The sequence below is a fragment of the Tenrec ecaudatus genome, chromosome 17 (assembly GCF_050624435.1).
Source record: "Tenrec ecaudatus isolate mTenEca1 chromosome 17, mTenEca1.hap1, whole genome shotgun sequence".
In the NCBI taxonomy this organism is placed as follows: Eukaryota; Metazoa; Chordata; class Mammalia; order Afrosoricida; family Tenrecidae; genus Tenrec; species Tenrec ecaudatus.
In genome coordinates, this window is record NC_134546.1 from 22,817,426 (window position 1) to 22,834,097 (window position 16,672).

Sequence of the window (16,672 nt, forward strand, 5' to 3'; positions counted from 1 at the left end):
CAGAAGCCAGACAACGGGTTTCTATCAGACTTAGTTAATCCATAACCAGACACCGTCCCAGCGAACAGAACCCAACCCACTGGGATCCAGAGATCTGACATTGGATGATGGTTTCCTCTCTCATGCTCAAAAACATCTCCAAAACAACCTTCATGAATCAAGGGAATAACTGTTTTATGAAAACAATGGCAGAACTGAAAGACAGAGATACGGATAAATTAATGGATATAAAATTTTGAAAAGACGATAAATATATGCTCAGCATTTATGAAACCTGCAACACCTCTTATACCTGGCACTTAGGGAAAACCATCATATACTTGATCATTCGGAATCAGTGAAGAGCTTTCTAAAGGAAATATACTGCTAGCTCTCTAACCCAGACTTGAAAGATGCTCCTCTCTGGCGGGGACCACGGCTTGCCGTCGCCTTTGTCTCTGCTGCCAACGGAGCCCTCTCATCCTTCCTTTCACTTCCGTTAGTCGGCCAAGCGAAGGTGCGCAAACCAGATAGCCATGCTTGTTAGAGTCGTTGCAAATTAAGGGTAAATCAAACTTAAATGAACGTCCCGCAAGTGCTAACCTGCAACGAACTACATGCGCTTTGGGGAACAGCTTTCATTCTGGCCTGTAAATGGGTTCTGTGTCGGGAGGGAGCCCATGGGGGGACTCTGTGGCTAAAAAAGATCTCATATCCTACCCGATGAACACCATGGTTGAGGTTTGTTTATTTACTTCTCCAGCGCAGGCAGACAGAGAGTTTCTGGACTGATTTGGTATGGTTCTGATAGTTCATAGTTCAAGCAAACAGGTTGGCACTTGCCACAAGCAGGGAGCTCTTTGAGAACCCAGGTGGTTCCCCCAACATTTAATCATCTGGGGATCTTGTCAGCAGAAGATGACTTCAGATGCCAGAGCTGGCTGACTATCCCTGGACCCTGCCGATTCTATTTACGGGCTTCTTCAAAGCCCAATCTAACCCCAGTCTCACCTACAGTTAAGCCTTAGTCTATGACTCTACCAAACACTTAGATGTCGGTACAGATACTACTCCCTCCTCAGACCTTGAGATTTAGATTATGATCCCAAATGTGATGGTCCTTAGAACACCATGCTATTGCTATTAGGTGCTGTCAAGTCAGTTCCGACTCACAGTGGCCCTACCTTATGTACAGCGCGATGAAAGAGTGCCTTATGGCACTCCGAAGGGACAGCCATGGGGGCGGGGCGTGTAGAGGTTAGTCCCCCAGCTCTGGAGTCAGAGTGTCTAGGCCATGCCACATAGCCTCTCTGCCTGTGACAAGGTTGTGACTGTAGGGAAGGACAACTGGTCCTTACAAATCAAAGACAATATTTACAATCTCCCTTCTCTTTTCACATGGTGGCCATCAAAGAAGAGATCTTCAGGAGAGAAATCCTTCTGGCTGAACTTGACTGCTGGAGAGGTGGTCCTGAAGATGAGGAACTGGAGTGAGGGGGAGCCAGAGGGACCCTTGGCCCATGCAGGAAGTCCTCAGTGAGAGTGGCTGGGCGCCAGGCTTCTTAGGAGTACAGAGTCATCATAAGCCACTAGACAGGATGGAAAAGCAAGTTCTGATCAGTTCAGATCCATCTCCTCACAGCACTCAAGGGTGCTTTCAGTTGTCTGTCCCCAGCTACTCGGAGGACCAGAGCCCAACATAGGACTTTGGGCTTCCTTTTCTGACTCTTTGGGAGCCATGGAGACAGGACATTAATACATATTTTAGCCAGAGGGACCATACTACCTGGTCATAAGTAAAAATCAACATTGGCTTTTCATAGTACCTGTGAATGCTGACAACCAAGATTCAAGCTGATTCTGCATTCAGTTCTCCATATCCCCCACCTCCACCCTCCCACCCCCACCTCCCATGAATTCAATTTGGCATGCGCACAACAGCTCGGTGCATGTGTGCCAACCAACTGGGCAATGAGAATCCACTGATGCATATTCTAGATGTTTCCATTCACGAGCCCACTTGTCTGATGGCTTGATGCGGTGTGATGAATGGGCACGACAATCCAGTTAGAGGGGACCTCTCGGAAAACTGCTCCCAGGCCAACGGCATGCAAACGATGACAATGGTGATGGTGGTCTTGATGAAGGTACAGTGATGTCGGAGAAAACTTCAGAGGCAAACTCCAGTGAGGGGGCTGCTACCTCCTGAAGATCTTGGGTGGCCCTGATGACCTCCTCTTCAGGGGACCAGGGAGGGGCAGTGCTAGAGAGGACCTTGGGACGTAGTCCAGCCCACTCATTTCAGGTTGGGGAGCTGAGGCCCAGAGACTGAACATAAATAGCCTTCAGTCCTCGAGCTAGATGGAAGACCCTAACGCCGGCCAAGACCCCGGTCCCAGGAGATCTGGAGCCATGGCTAAGCATGGGGCTGCTGACTGCCGCTCCACACGCCAAAGACCTGGTGATCCCCACCATAGAAGTCAAAGCCTAGAAACCCGTAGGACAGTGGTTCTCAACGTTCCTCACGCTGAGACCCTTTCATGCAGTTCTTCATGCAGTGAGGTCCCCAGCCATAAAATTATTTTCCTTGCTACTTCATCACTGTCATTTTGCTACTGTGATGACTCATAATGTAAATATCTGATATGCAGGATGTGTTTGCATTGTTACAAATTGTGCATAATGAAAGCATAGTGATTCGTCACAAAAATAATATGTAATTATAGATTGTGAATGATTTATTTCTAATGACGAGTAAATGAGATTTTTGTCTTGAAGCATTGCATAGCATGGGTAACAGTCTTCACACCGGGTACGCGAATGTGGGCGTATCTGCATGTGGGCGGACCCACCTGGGGACAGATAGAGGAGCCGTGTCTTGGTTCCTAAGACCATTGGAAATATGTGTTTGCCGATGGTCTTAGGTGACCTCAGTGAAAGGGTCATTTTACCCCCCAAAGGGGTCTCGACCCACAGGTTGAGAACCCCTCCTCTAGGGCCAGTTCTACTCTTTTACATGGAGTCCCTATGAGTTGACTGTCCCCAAACATAAAAAAAAAAGCAGCCAGCTAGGATGAGTGCAGAGGAAGAAAGACCTAGGCTAGATGGAATAACGTGTGCCATCCCCCCGAGAGCACAAGGCAGGCAGGAAAACCGATTCGCAATGCAGGCAGAGGTCAGGGTCTGATCAGGTAGGACATACAAGACAGACTAGACCTCATTTGGGGAGCTGACGGAGCCTTGACCACAGGCCCAACGACACTTAACTCGAGTCGAGTCCAATCATCTTTCTACACGTTGCTGCACAGGCTCAGGGCTCTTGCTGTGGGCTGTCCTGTTTCACGAGTCACCCACGTCTTACTGCTCCCTGCTTCTGTGCCTGCCTCTATGGGGGGGGGGGGAATACTTGGGGTCAGAGGTGGTGCCAAAGTAGTTCAGCGTGTGGGTTAGGAAGTTTAGGGGTGAACTCAGAAGTCTCTAAACATTGCCCTCTAGCTGAACCCCACCTGCACACCTGCAGATCGGAGTGATTGATAAGAGGTATGTGCTGGAGGTCCTTACCTTGGAAGGTGGGTGCATAAAAAATGGACATTTGAGATCAAGGAAGAAACCCCAGTTTCGACTGAGACCTTTCGCAACAGCCGAAACAGGGCACCTGTTTCCAAAGGCAAGCAGTGATTCCACTCCAGACCTACGTCCTAGCGGTGAGCATGAGGCAGCGCCACCTTGAGGACAAAGCAGGCACTGAAGACGTAGGCGCAGTCTGAAGGATCAGGGAAGACAATTGGTGCCATACACACTCGGGTCGCAATACCTCCTGTCATTCGTTCAGCAAACGTCTGCCAAGCACTTGCTAGATGCAAAGAACTGTCTGAGGTTCGAGAAGAGACAAGACTGAGTATACTGCTGTCTTGTGACACAGGCTATGCCAGCCAGCTCCTAAGAGGAGGCTTCCTCTGTCTTGTGCATCCTACTGGCCATGACCCTGACCTCTGGCTCATCGTGCGTCAGCTTCCCTGCATACCCTGTGCGCTCAGTGGGATTAAATGCATTATTCCATCTAGCCTGGGTCTTTCCTTCTTGCCACACAGGGTGGCTAGCTAGGTTCATCTTTGGGGCTTCAACATCAAAGTAGCCTCCATTAGAAAGACGTTGGTAGAACACGGCATCTAGCGTCGCTCTCATTATGGCCTGTGCGTGAGTCATGCCTTTCCGGTAACCCAGCTCGTCATGCTTCTCTGTACCCATGCCCTCTGCTAAAGGACGCCGTGTTCCCTTTCACAACAAAGTTCCCATGCCATTGCGTCAAGTCCATCCCATAGCCACCCTGCGGGAGAGAGCACAGCTACTCCGTGGGTTTTTCGCTGCTGTAAATATGTACAGACATAGACTGCTCATGCTTCTCCAGGAGCAACTGGCAGGTTTGAACTCCTGAGCTTTAAGTTAGCAGCCCAAACCTTAACCCATTGCACCACAAGAGCGTCTTCCTCTCCCAACAGTGGAGGTCACCTCCCCATACGTTGAAAACAGATGTAGACCTGGGACTGGCTTTGGACCATAGAAGTTCCAAGTGATAGTGCCAGCTGGGAGCTAGATTTCAGAACCTGGCGTGCTTCCATCTGATTTCTTCAGCTTCTGCCTTTATTCTGCAAAGGCTAGGTGTGGTCAGACCCTCCTTAATGAAGATACCATAATGCGGTCCCCTACCAGCCCTCAGATGCATGCACAAGCCAGCGAGTTCTCCTGACTCAAAGCCTTGTGACTCTGGAACTAAAGAAATGCTTATTGTATGAGGCTGGCAGTCTGTAGGTTTTACTCCAGGGCAAGATTGCGGCCATGGATGCACTTGGTCAGTCTCTGGCTCCCTCCCTTTGTGTTCTGCACATAGTGAGTCCTCAAGAAATGTCTGATCCATGAGTGGGCACAGGAATGCAGTCCACCATTCCAAACTCAGCAGAGTGAATGAGCCCAGAGCTCTTCTCCTTCCCAAGAGTTGGCACCTACAATGGCGACCGGGGCCCAAGATCCCGGGCAGCAGACTCCATGGAGAAAGACTCACCTCTGGCTTCTGGAGATATATGCCTTTGCCATCCTGGGTTAAGTTCTGGAAGGCATCTGGGAAAATCGGCAGAAAAGCATAGAATGAATTGTTCGATGTTGGAAACACTGTGAATTCGTTTTCCCCATGCTCTCCTTGCTCCCTTCACCATCCCGGTACTGAAACCCCAAGGGAACCCCCCTTAGGCCTCTGCGCCTTTTCACTAAATGAGCTGCCTCTCCCTACGGAAGCCATGTAGCATCCATTGGGGTGGGCTTAGCCGTGTCTCACAGGCTCAGAGCTCATGTTCCGTGCAGTTCGCCTGGCCTCTTATCCTCCAGCATGAATTACTGTTTGGAGAAAAAACCTACAGGGAATAGGGAGGAAGCCCTGGACCTCCCTCCAGCCGGCTCACCCTCCATGTTCTCCGCACGCAGCATCAGGTGGACAAACTGTACAAAGTCAATCTGGAGATTGGGGCTGCCATAGCGGATGAGCATCAGCTTGCAGACGTCGTCAGTGAGCTCCAGCCCTACATTGGACACAGGCTCCTGTGAGGGGGGCTGGCAGCCCCTGAGGAGTACCTTCACTTCAGGGGAGAATGGGCACCTTCTTTTCATTGTCCATTTATGCTATTTTATCTCCATTCTTCATGCCTGCCGATCCTGAGGAATGGAGATAAAAACATTCCACGAGCCTGGGAATGTTTAGATCCTGGCAGGAGGCTGTCTACTCAGCACTGAGTCTGATTCCCAGGTGTGAACTCTGGGCAAGTCACCTGACTTCCCTGCATTTCAAGTTCTTACTCAAGAAAGATGGGATTATTACTGGGAGCTGTTGAAGATTAAGTGAGAGCCTGATATGCCAACCCCCAATAAATGTCAGCTATGCTTAAAATGGAAATACCAAGCAATGTTTTTCTTATGTGCAAATCCACTTCTTTGAATCAACTAATGCACATGCGGCCGTCAGAATGGCCATGTTGAAATGTTCCCTAGATTGTAATTGCTAACACTACCGTCATCACCGCCAGCACCAGGGAAAGGCTGAAGGCTTATGGTGTGGGTTATGTCCTAATCTCCACTGCGCCAACGTGAGTGGCTGAGTCTTACGCTCTCCTCCAGCCCTGGTGAGCATGCCCTATAGTGCCGTACCAGCAGGCCCCTCCATGCCTACCTGCCTCCTTCACGGCAGCCCGCATCTGGTCCCAATTCAAGTATCCTGACTGGCGACTGTCTTGTTTGTGGAAAATATCCTGCAAAGAAACCCAACCCAAGGCTATGGAAGCCAAGCCAACCCCATCCCCACCCTGAGAGCTCCAAAGGGCCCCAGAGAAGATGCTGCATAGAATTATGGGATGCTGTATCCCAGGAGGGCCTGCACCCGGGATAAGGATGTGCCGGCGGGCCCCTGCCAGAATCCTACTGCCTCTCACATTGCTTTAGGGAGCATGGCTCTGAGAAAGGGACCAAACAGGCTTGCTTTCATGAGGTATAGACCCACCTGGTTAGGGAAATGCGATCAATCTGAGCACAAGATCCAATTGTTCAGGGCTGTCCCACTTGATGACTCAAGAGAGAAGGATCAGGGTTGTTAATCACAAAGGGCTTTGAACGCCCTGCTAAGACGTCTGATCTTTCTCTATACGCAGTGAGGAGTCTGGACAGACTTTTAGGAAGGAACCAGCATGGTCACGTGTGTGCTTTAGAAATTCAGGAGACCATTGCTACAAATCCTCTAAGGAGCAGAAAGAGCAAGAAGGAGGAGATGCTCATGGGAGGGAGATTTGAGACTATTGGGTGATGGGTAGAGCACAGAGGGCTGAAGGAGAAACTTGTATTTTATGTAGTTTTCCTACAATCAGAGAAGTCTCCATTTCTCCCCTTTCCACCCCCACCACCAAAAGTATGATTTGGACTGGTTCTTACCTGACAGAGCATCAGCTGTTTCCACAGGTCTCTGAATTCCTGGATGCTCACAGTACCTGATGCATTAAGCTAGCAAAGTCAAGGTAAAAATCTGCCAGGAGAGCCTTCCAACATCAACCCGGTGGGTAGTGGCTGGTCCTCCATGCAGCTGCGTGCGTTGTTGGGTGGTCCCATTCAGTGTCTGACACCCCTCCCAGGCCTCCCCTCAGGAGCCCATCTGGCCCAGTCTCCCTCGCCCCCACTAGGACAGGCTAAAGGAGTCAAAGAAAGGATGACGGGGTAGCGATGATGATGGAAACGGCACCACATTCTGGTTTGGCCAATCGGATGTCTTTAATCAAAGAATAGCAGCTCCGTTTTCCTTGCTGTTCAAATGAACTGATGGAAAGAGTCAGGCATGAGGTAAATAAGGATGCCTTTCATATGCTACCTGCTTAGCCCTTTTGGGAACCATTGGGAGTTGAGTGGATGACCATAAAGACCCCACACCAACCCCCCCCCCGCCCGTATCAGAGGGGCTGGGTCAAAATGCCGCCACATCCCACCTCTAGGTGAGCCCATGTAGTGACACATCGCACCTGTGTGACTCTCCTTCCCCCTATGAGGTGAGGTAGGTATGGTCTCCCCCACGATATGGATGGGAAAATATGGGCTCAGAAGGCCAAGATGATTTGCTAAATGACCAGGCTGGAGCCTGTTTTCACAGGTAGACATGTCACCACACTCCACACCTAAGGGAGGACGTTGCTAGCTCAGTGGTGGACTTCCCACTTTACATGAGGCTAGATCGCAGCCAGTCCACCTCATGCCCCGCCGAGCAGAGGCAAGTGTCCTTCTATGGTGCTGACCGGGTTCCAGCAGAGCTTCCCAATTAAGATGGACTAGGAAGAACGGTTAGGTGATGAGCTTCCAAATGTCAGCCGATGAAATCCTTGCCGATCGTCATAGGCCAGCCTACATCTGATTATGGGGACGACACAGGACCAGCATTGCATGGTATTGCATTCCCTTGTGCATTGTACCACCGTGGCTGGGCGCTGGCCACGGTGAAACAGCAACGGCTGTCCCTCTCCGAGTTTCTGCAGACTCTTTTTCTCTCTGCTGGTTTGGTTTCTATTGTTGCCACCCCATCCCCCCCCACACCTGACACAAACACACACACACACACACACACACACACCAGACTATCAATTCTATGTGTCTTTCTGTAGAATGGATAATCAAATTCTCATTATATTGTCTATTTAGAAAGGCAGAGGGTTTGCTAGAAAAATTACAGCAGTAAGAACCAAGAAAACTGAGTTTGTGGCATGTCATTTAACTTCCCCAAGCTCCAGTCGCCTGGTCTATAACTGGGGAGCACACCGCCCCTATCACTAAATGACAAGCTGGGGAATTGTTAATAATCACCACCCTGCAGCTGCCTCATCTTCACTACCAGGAAATAAGACTATTGTTATTCATAGCTCATATTGGTCACTTATGTGACAGTTCTATTCTAAGCGCCTAACTTCAAATGTATCCTGCTTGAATTCTTGGGGGTAGGTTTTAATACTCCCTCTGTTCTTCAAATGAACATCTCGAGGGCCCATGGGGCTAAATGGCTTTCCCAAGGTCATGAAACCTGGGCTGGGGTTGGCATTCAAACCCAGGCCATCTGGCCCCGGAGCTAAGTGCCCAGCCAGCAGCATGCATTCTCCCACAGAAATGAAAAGATACGTCCAGGAGGGCAAGGATCCCCTGGCAGGCATCGAGGCTGAAGACGGGCTGTGTGCACCCCAATTCTGAGACAAAACCAAAAACAGAACACGTCAGCCTGGGGCTGGCTCCACACAACATTCCCTTTTCTAAACAGGAGGACAGAGCTGCTGCAATGACACCATTTATGTGGGTGGAGAGAGAGAGACTGAGAGACCAGTGGAGCTGGGTGGGCGGAGATTCCTTCATTCATGGCTCAAGTGGACACAACCCTCCTGCTTTAGGGGAAGCTCGGATCATAGAACTACAGGCTCCCAGATGTACTAGATCGGGGAGGCCAACCTGCTCCAGGTCCCATTCACACTGATGGGTTTGCTTCTCGGATTGCTGAGCAGATGGTCATTTTGGTGAGGAGAACACCTCTTGTGTTAACTATCATGAAATCTGTGTCAGCGTCTCTCATTGATCCCAGCTCAGCCTCCAGAAAAGCACGACGCACATTGTCCCCTCTTCATCTTCTGCTTTCCAATCGAAACACCTAAAGATTTCTTCCACTGGTTCCCGGGTGATCTGATTTCCAAACCCTCATTCTAGACACTGTCAGTTTGCCAGGACTTACCTAAAATCGGGTACTTCATCTTGAGCATAATCCTTCAGATGCAATGTGAGTAAGCAGCTAGAGTTTTAGGCTAGCATTTCCCAAGTGCTGTTTGAAAGGAGATGTTTTTTCAAAGAAAGGGTTTTGCAGTCAAGGCAAGTTGGGATGTTTTGTGTCTATAGACCCTTTTCTCTGTTCACCATGCAACATTCGCATGTCCTAAGTACCGAAGAGCCAACAATTACATTTTTTTTAACCCAGAATTCCCAGAGTGTAATGGACCACAGAATCCAATCCCTTTCCTTGCATGGAAACTGATGAAAACCTCTTGGCTTCTGCTGTGTCTTGGCACACCATTTCGAAGCCACAAATGTAAATGCTGTCATTAAATATAGCCTGCATTTGTATTCGCTTATTAAGCAGCAACTTGAAACTATTATCTCATGTTAAGCATGAGGTCAATTAAATTAACCAGGCATTTTTCGCAATAAACTGTCACCAAAATGAGGTCTCTTCTGTATAAAATTTGTGCAGCAATTTAAAAAAAACAAATTATAGGGCTTTGTTTTCAGCTTGACTACATCTCATCTGTTTGGTTTGGGCACCGCTGGTTAAGAACATGTAGGCTTTCAGTCCTCCCTTCTCTGATATGATAGGAATGGGTCCTTCTAGTATTATGACATCTACCAACCTGATCAACCAGCATCCCATTTCTTCCCAAGTCATTGCTCAATCTGGGGTAAATGAACAGGACCAAGAGCAACATCTCACCTAGAATTGGTCCTCAAGTTTCACAGGTCTATAACTCTTATCTAACTGGTAAGAAGACTTACAGCAAGTAATCTAACACTACCATTTTCCAACCCACATTTCTGCACTTACATGAAGACATTTACAAGCATGTGGCCAAAATCTACAAGAGTCCCCGGATCTGTCCATGCAGGAACCCTCTCAAAGAATTAAATGAATGTAACCTGGCCATGTGCTCTTTGAAAAATTGCTTTGCATCCTTATGATCAAGGTACTTAATTTTTTTTGAAAGTGCATATGCCATATTTACAAGATAATCTCTACAGAATTGATCTAGAAAGTTCTTGGAGGAGTCAGTTATTATGGACTATCATGTCTAGGTCCTCTGCTATTTCTCTGAAAACAGAATTTGAATTGGAGAGATCGCCCAGGAGTTATTTCAAGACCCAGAATTATATAATTCCCTGCTTGGGTTTGAAGGCTTGGCTTCATTGAAAGGAAAGGCGATCACATTTCCTGGGTAGAAAATCCACCTTTAATTGATGCACCTTTACATTCATTCTCCTTTCTGGAGAAGTCAGTCTGTCACTAACCTGTTTTTCTCATTCCAAATAGAGGTATAAAATGCTTTTATAGACTTCAACCTTTTCTTCTGGCTGATCCTAAGCTTCGTGTGAAAGCATCGATGTCCCCCATTTGCAGAAGGCTTTGAAAAATGTGTGCAGATCGATTGGAACATAAGCTCATCCAAGAGCTTATTTGTCAGATGAAGGAAGGAAACGAAGTTGTTCTTCGTGAAATGTATGTGCCGAGAAAGAAGTACTCAGCTATTCCTCTCAGTTTAGGAAATGACAAAAACCCTCACTCCTGCTGCCGTATTTCTCTACTCACCCAAATGAAACGAAACTTGGGTATTCTTAGTGCTGCATACATGCTTTGCCATACAAGATGACCTCTCTTGGTACAAAGCCTACTCCACCAGGGGAATGAGAGGCAAACCACACACAGAAGAGCTATGGCCCCTCTGGATCCTGCCAAATGGCTCTGAAATACTTACTGGACCAGGTCATATTGTTCAGGATTTTCTGCAGTTGAACTGCATTTATTTCTGGATACTACAAAGAAAATAGAACAAGAGTAGAAAATACGCATCACTGAAAGCTCATTAGATGGCACGGGGGCCACAAGCTAAGAGAGGGAGCCCACTGTGGCTGGGAACATCCTCCCCGTGTAATGCTCCCTCCTGAGCAGAGATGACTGACACCATTAGCGTGCACAGAAAAGGGGAGGCTAGACGTAGAATTGAGTCTGTGGCTTCATGGAAATTTTTGGGTGGGGTTTTACTGGATGCCACGTTCTGAGAGTGCCCGCAGGACAGGTTGTTCAAAGGGCCACACTGGTTCTACACAAATCCATTAGAAGTTCACGAGCATTTTGGTTTAGTTTATGATTACTGAAACCACCTTTATGAGTTAAAAGATAAGATTCTGTTTTATCGTCTCTGGCTATATAAAGCAAATCACTAGAGGAGAATAAGAAAGACGTTGTGGATTTGAAACATGAAGTTTGCATACAAAGGAAGTTTGGTTTATCCAGATTTCATTCCAAATTGAAGCCAAACTCACTGCCAGTGAGGTCATGCCGACTCCCAATGACCCTGAAGGGCAGGCTAGAACTGCCCCTGTGAGTTTCCAAGACTAACTCTTTATAAAATTTGAAAGCCCTGTCTTTCTCCCCCAGAGCCGTTGGTGGTTTCGAACCACTAACCTTGCAGTTAGCTCAACTTGTAACCACTACGCCCGCCACCAAGTGCTCCTTTCCAGCTTTCATGGCATCGTTTAAGTATCAGACTCCAGATCCCAGTATTGTTCTTGCCCTATTCCTAAGGAAATTTAGTAACGAGCAGGCAAGGGAAAGGTGGCTTTCCTAGCCGGGTGCTGCCCCCACCCGTCTTCTGCTTGTGCTGAAATTTGTATCAACTCAAAGATCCAATTCAAGGGTGGAAGGGAGGCAGATGCTTACCCCCAGGTCCTCCTATTTCTAGCTACCTTCTTACCCGTTTCAGTTTCAGTCCCTCTTCAAGTCACCGCTCAAGTGACCTCCTCTCTGAGCTTCCCTCAGTTTTCCTTCTTCACGGCCCCCTGGTTTGTCATGACCAATCTCCTTTCATTCCCCAGCACAGATTCGAGATTCCTGTAAGCTATGTTCTCAAGCAGCAAAGACCAACTGAGTACTGATGCAGTTTCCAAGAACAGATTCACATTTCTCAGGTTCCTTCTAGGGACAGCGACTGCAGTGGTGACCCTAAACTCTCGAGAACATCATGGGACATGAACATCCTGAGACTGGACAACCTCACGTCGCAGTTTATGCACAGGGTCAGGCAAGTGCAAGCCCATCTTCTGAGAACTTAGAGCCCCTAATTTGTCCCCTGTTCTCCATTATTACCACCACCCCCTGCTACCACATCTGGTCAACCTACCTTTGCAAAGAGTTTGGTGAAAAATTCATCTTGCTCTTCATGTTGCTCTACTATTTCCTGTAGGAACAGATAGAGGGAGACGTAGCCATTTATCTGTGCAAACAGACTCTCATGCACACGAATGTCTCATGGCTTCTAGGCCCTTGGGGAAGCAAATGCTGTTTTTCTCTTATTTCATCACTTGACGCGCTTCAGCTTCCCAAACAGAACAGAAAGAAGAGTTCTAAGTAAGGGTGCTATTTAGTCATTCCCCTGATGCAGCATCTACCCCAATCCACAGCCCTCCAGCTGTCTCTGATGTTGACCCTCAGTGACTCCAATTAGAGACATGTGTCCACAAAACACCTGAGTACTCAGAATCTATCCTAGCAAAAGTGTTCACAACCCTGTCCTTTGGCCCTTGTTTAGAACTTGCTCGGTGTCTAAATTGCACATAGTTAACATTTTAAACAGAGACTTTGAATGACATCAGGGCTTCGGCTCTGGGTTCTAGACTCCAAGATTTCTTAATGCCTCCATTAAGCCCACCCCTTTCTTCTTGTGCCGCATCCACAGGGGAAGTGGGCTACATCCCTGACAAGACACCTTGACAACAAAAGCCGTTAGAGAAAAAGCTAAGACAGATGTTTGCCTCAACTATAGAAAGGCTAATGAAGCTTCTCTTTCAGAGAAAGATAGAATAATAGGGATTACTTGATTTGTTACTGCCTGAAACAACATGTAGACCACTCGATGAAGCAAAGGCTTTCAGATTGTCAGTATCAGACATCAGACAGTGCAATGATTCCAGAGACAGGGAAAGAAATGAGGGGGGCTCCCAGGTTATGGTGCAAAAATGGGGAGTTCAGATAGAACCCCAGGGTCTTTATGATATGAGGAGACAGGGCTAAGAGTCAGGAAAAGCCAAGGTGGCCAGAGTTCACGTTGAAAAGTATCAGAGAGGAAAGAAATGCAAAACTAGAGAGCAATCTGGAAATCTAACGTGTGGGACGCAGTGGAAGACCTTACCGTTCACCGAGTATGGAAACCTAGATCAGAGCTCTCTGGTTCTGACATCAAAGCATGAGATCAAACTGTTTCCAAGTAATTTAATAAGTTAAAAGTCAAGGATATGTGGAGGAATACGGAAGCCGCCAGCACCACATTAAAATCTGCAGTGCCTTGTGCCCAATCAAAGAAGAAGAGAAAAAAAAACGACAACTGATGTATGGGAAAAAGAAGGAAAAACTGATATGTAAGAAAGACAAAATTAATCAATGGAAACACATTGAGAAATAACAGATGATAGAGTCTGTATGGATGAATAGTTAAACAGCATTAACTATATTTCAAATGTTCACTATCATCCAAATTCCTAATAGGTAGGGTAAAGAGTAAACATCTCTGTTGAATAGATTAAGCATCTATGGGTGGATATGGGATAGGTAGATAGCTAGAACTAGACATACGCATGTACAGGAGGGTAAGTCAAAAAGCATTCTATAAAATCATATAAACATTTATTAAACCAAAAGACCAAATGTCAACATAGTTTGATGTGGGAGCATCTAAGTCTATACAGTTCTGAACGTGGTGTTTCATTCTCTCTAACCCTTTTTCAAAGAGTTATGCACGCTTCAATTTGCATCACATCAAAATGCCAGTTTGGGTACCTTTGAGGGAATTGATTCATACTCCTTTTAAATGTTTTTGACTTTGGGGAACAAAATGAAGTCTGAAGGGGCAAAGTCAGGGTTGTGGGGTGGATGGGAAAAGGTTTTCCAATGAAATTCTTGCAGGACAAACTTTGCTACACTTGAAGAATGAGTGGGTGCATTGTAATGACGAGGTGGGGGAGATTTCTTAGCACAATTTGTGTACCTTTTCTCTCTCCAATGCAGTTTTCAACCTTTTGAAATTTTCTTCCTAATAAGCCCGTGTGATCATACTTTGTCATTTGAGAAAACCTATCAAGATGATGATTTTGGAATTCCAAAACACAGTCACCATAACCTTCTGAGCCGAGTTCTCTGGCTTGAGTTTATCTGTCTCAGCATACCCTTCTGAAGCTAGTCTTGTTTGGAAGTTTTTTAAGCACACTAATGGGTCTACAATAAAAATTCTGTTTAGAATAAACCTATATGTGTATGAATGGGAACCATAGTAGCAATACTTTTTAACTTATCTGTGTGTGTATGTGCCCTTGTGTACATATATTTATCCTTATATGTATTTGTAAAACTGTCTAATGGTTTAGGAATTTTTTAAACAAAATATGTGCAGGACCTATTATTGAAAACTATATAACTCTTTTGAAATAAACGAAATATTTAAATCAATGAGGAATACACCACGTGTATGAATCAAAAGACTTAAAATTAAGATGTCAGTTCTTCCCATAATTTATAGATTCAATGCCATACCAATCAAAATCTCAGTTGCCCTTATTGAAGAAATTGATAAGCTGATTCTAAAATGTAAATGTAACTTTGATAGACCTAGAAGAGGCCAAAACAAAACAAAAATTTAAAAACCCCTTTTGAAAAGGAAACAAAGTTGGAGGATTTGTACTATCCGATTTCAATACCATGAACTCTAGTAATCATGGTAACACAGCCATAAACCTGTATAAATTCATGTGTGGGAAATAATCAGGTCTAGAGTTGAGACGCATTCAAGAGTGCTTCAAAAATTTCATGGAAAATGGAATCAAAATATGATGAAATTTTCCCATGAACTCTGAATTTTCCTTGTATATGATCAAATATCATGTCCAGTCAGTAGAAAATGATACTTTATAAAACACATGGTGCTGGAAAAATTAGATATCTGTAGGGAAAGAAACACCAAAAAACCCTCACCTCACACCATGTACAAAACTAAACTTTAAATGCATCAGAGATGCTCATGTGCTACAATACAAAACTTCCAGAAAAAAACATATGAAAACATATCTTAACTTTGGGTTTGGCAAATATGTCTTCAATGCAATCCAACAAGACTATAAAAGGAAATACTCAGTAAATTTAAATAATCATAAGTTAAACCCTTTTCTCCTCAGAAGATGCATTAAGTAAATTAAAAGGCAAGTCACAAACTGTGAGAACATATTTGGAAAATAGCTCCCAAAGGATTTGCATGTGGAGCATGGAAAGAACACTTACAACTCAGGGACAGGTCGGCGAGGCAAAAAGTGTGACCACTCTTCACCAAAGAAGATATGTAGATGAAAACAATCCTCCAAAGTCCTCGGTAAAATGCAAATTAGGGAGACAGTACGATGCCACTGTAGACCATCTCTCATTGACTTGCAGATTGTCATCAGCCCCAGCTAGGGAGTTTAGAGCCTTTGGGAAAAGTTGTCAGGTTGGTGTGTCCAAACTACCCGCCTTTAGGAGTTGATCACGTAATCATTAGTGCTACCAAGAGGTCTTATAAACCTACCAAGAGGTTTTAAAACAACGCAAAAGACTGTGCCAGCATTGGCAAGAGCATGGAACAAAAGGGACTCTTCGTATATAACTGATGGGAATGTAAAAGAGTATGGCAGTTTCACGGGTGGATTAACAAGTAAGCACAATGTAAACTGTGCCGGGCTCATACTGAGCAAGGTATTCAGTCGTGGGCTTGCAAGCTAATCTATGGTGAGCAAGTCCCTATGGGTTTCACCGCATCTTTTTAATGTGGGGGGTCAGGTGAAATTGTGCACTGCAGACTGATGGGAAGGTGAAATTGGACTATGCAGAGCTTGCGTGTTGAGTAATCAAGCCCTGGCATCATTTATAAATGCCAGCTCATACCAGCTCAAGAGAGCTGAATGTGCACATTTGTTCTCAACGTGACTTCCTGTTCCGTGACAGAATCTTGTAGTATCTTTTTCTTTCTTTCATTCTTTCTTTCTTTCTTTCTTTCTTTCTTTCTTTCCTTCTCTATTCCTATTTTCCCCCTTTCAATGGGCATATTTTACTATTTACATTCTTTTTTTAAGTCATTTTATTGGGGACTCATATAACTCTTATCATAATCCATACATACTTCAATGTATAAAGCACATTTGTACATTTGTTACCCTCATCATTCTCAAAACATTTGCTCTCCACCTAAGCCCCTGGCATCAGCTCCTCAGTTTTCCTCCTTCTTATACTTCCTACAATTGCATTCACACACACACACACACACACACACACACACTGCATGGCCTTGGCTCTGGGTTTGGAATG

General features: G+C 45.8%; 1 protein-coding gene across 2 annotated transcripts in view; it reads right to left on the reverse strand.

The window, feature by feature from the left end:
* Positions 1 to 1,541: 1,541 nt before the first annotated feature.
* Positions 1,542 to 16,672, reverse strand: part of CAPN14 (calpain 14) — a 31,042-nt gene continuing 15,911 nt past the window's right edge. For both annotated transcript variants that reach the window (XM_075535930.1, XM_075535931.1), the window contains 8 exons: positions 12,474 to 12,530; positions 11,049 to 11,106; positions 8,665 to 8,729; positions 6,946 to 7,014; positions 6,194 to 6,272; positions 5,433 to 5,549; positions 5,039 to 5,094; positions 1,542 to 1,568 (listed from right to left, as the gene is read on the reverse strand). In XM_075535930.1, coding sequence (XP_075392045.1) covers positions 1,542 to 1,568; positions 5,039 to 5,094; positions 5,433 to 5,549; positions 6,194 to 6,272; positions 6,946 to 7,014; positions 8,665 to 8,729; positions 11,049 to 11,106; positions 12,474 to 12,530 — 528 coding nt within the window. The remainder of the gene's footprint in view (positions 1,569 to 5,038; positions 5,095 to 5,432; positions 5,550 to 6,193; positions 6,273 to 6,945; positions 7,015 to 8,664; positions 8,730 to 11,048; positions 11,107 to 12,473; positions 12,531 to 16,672) is intronic.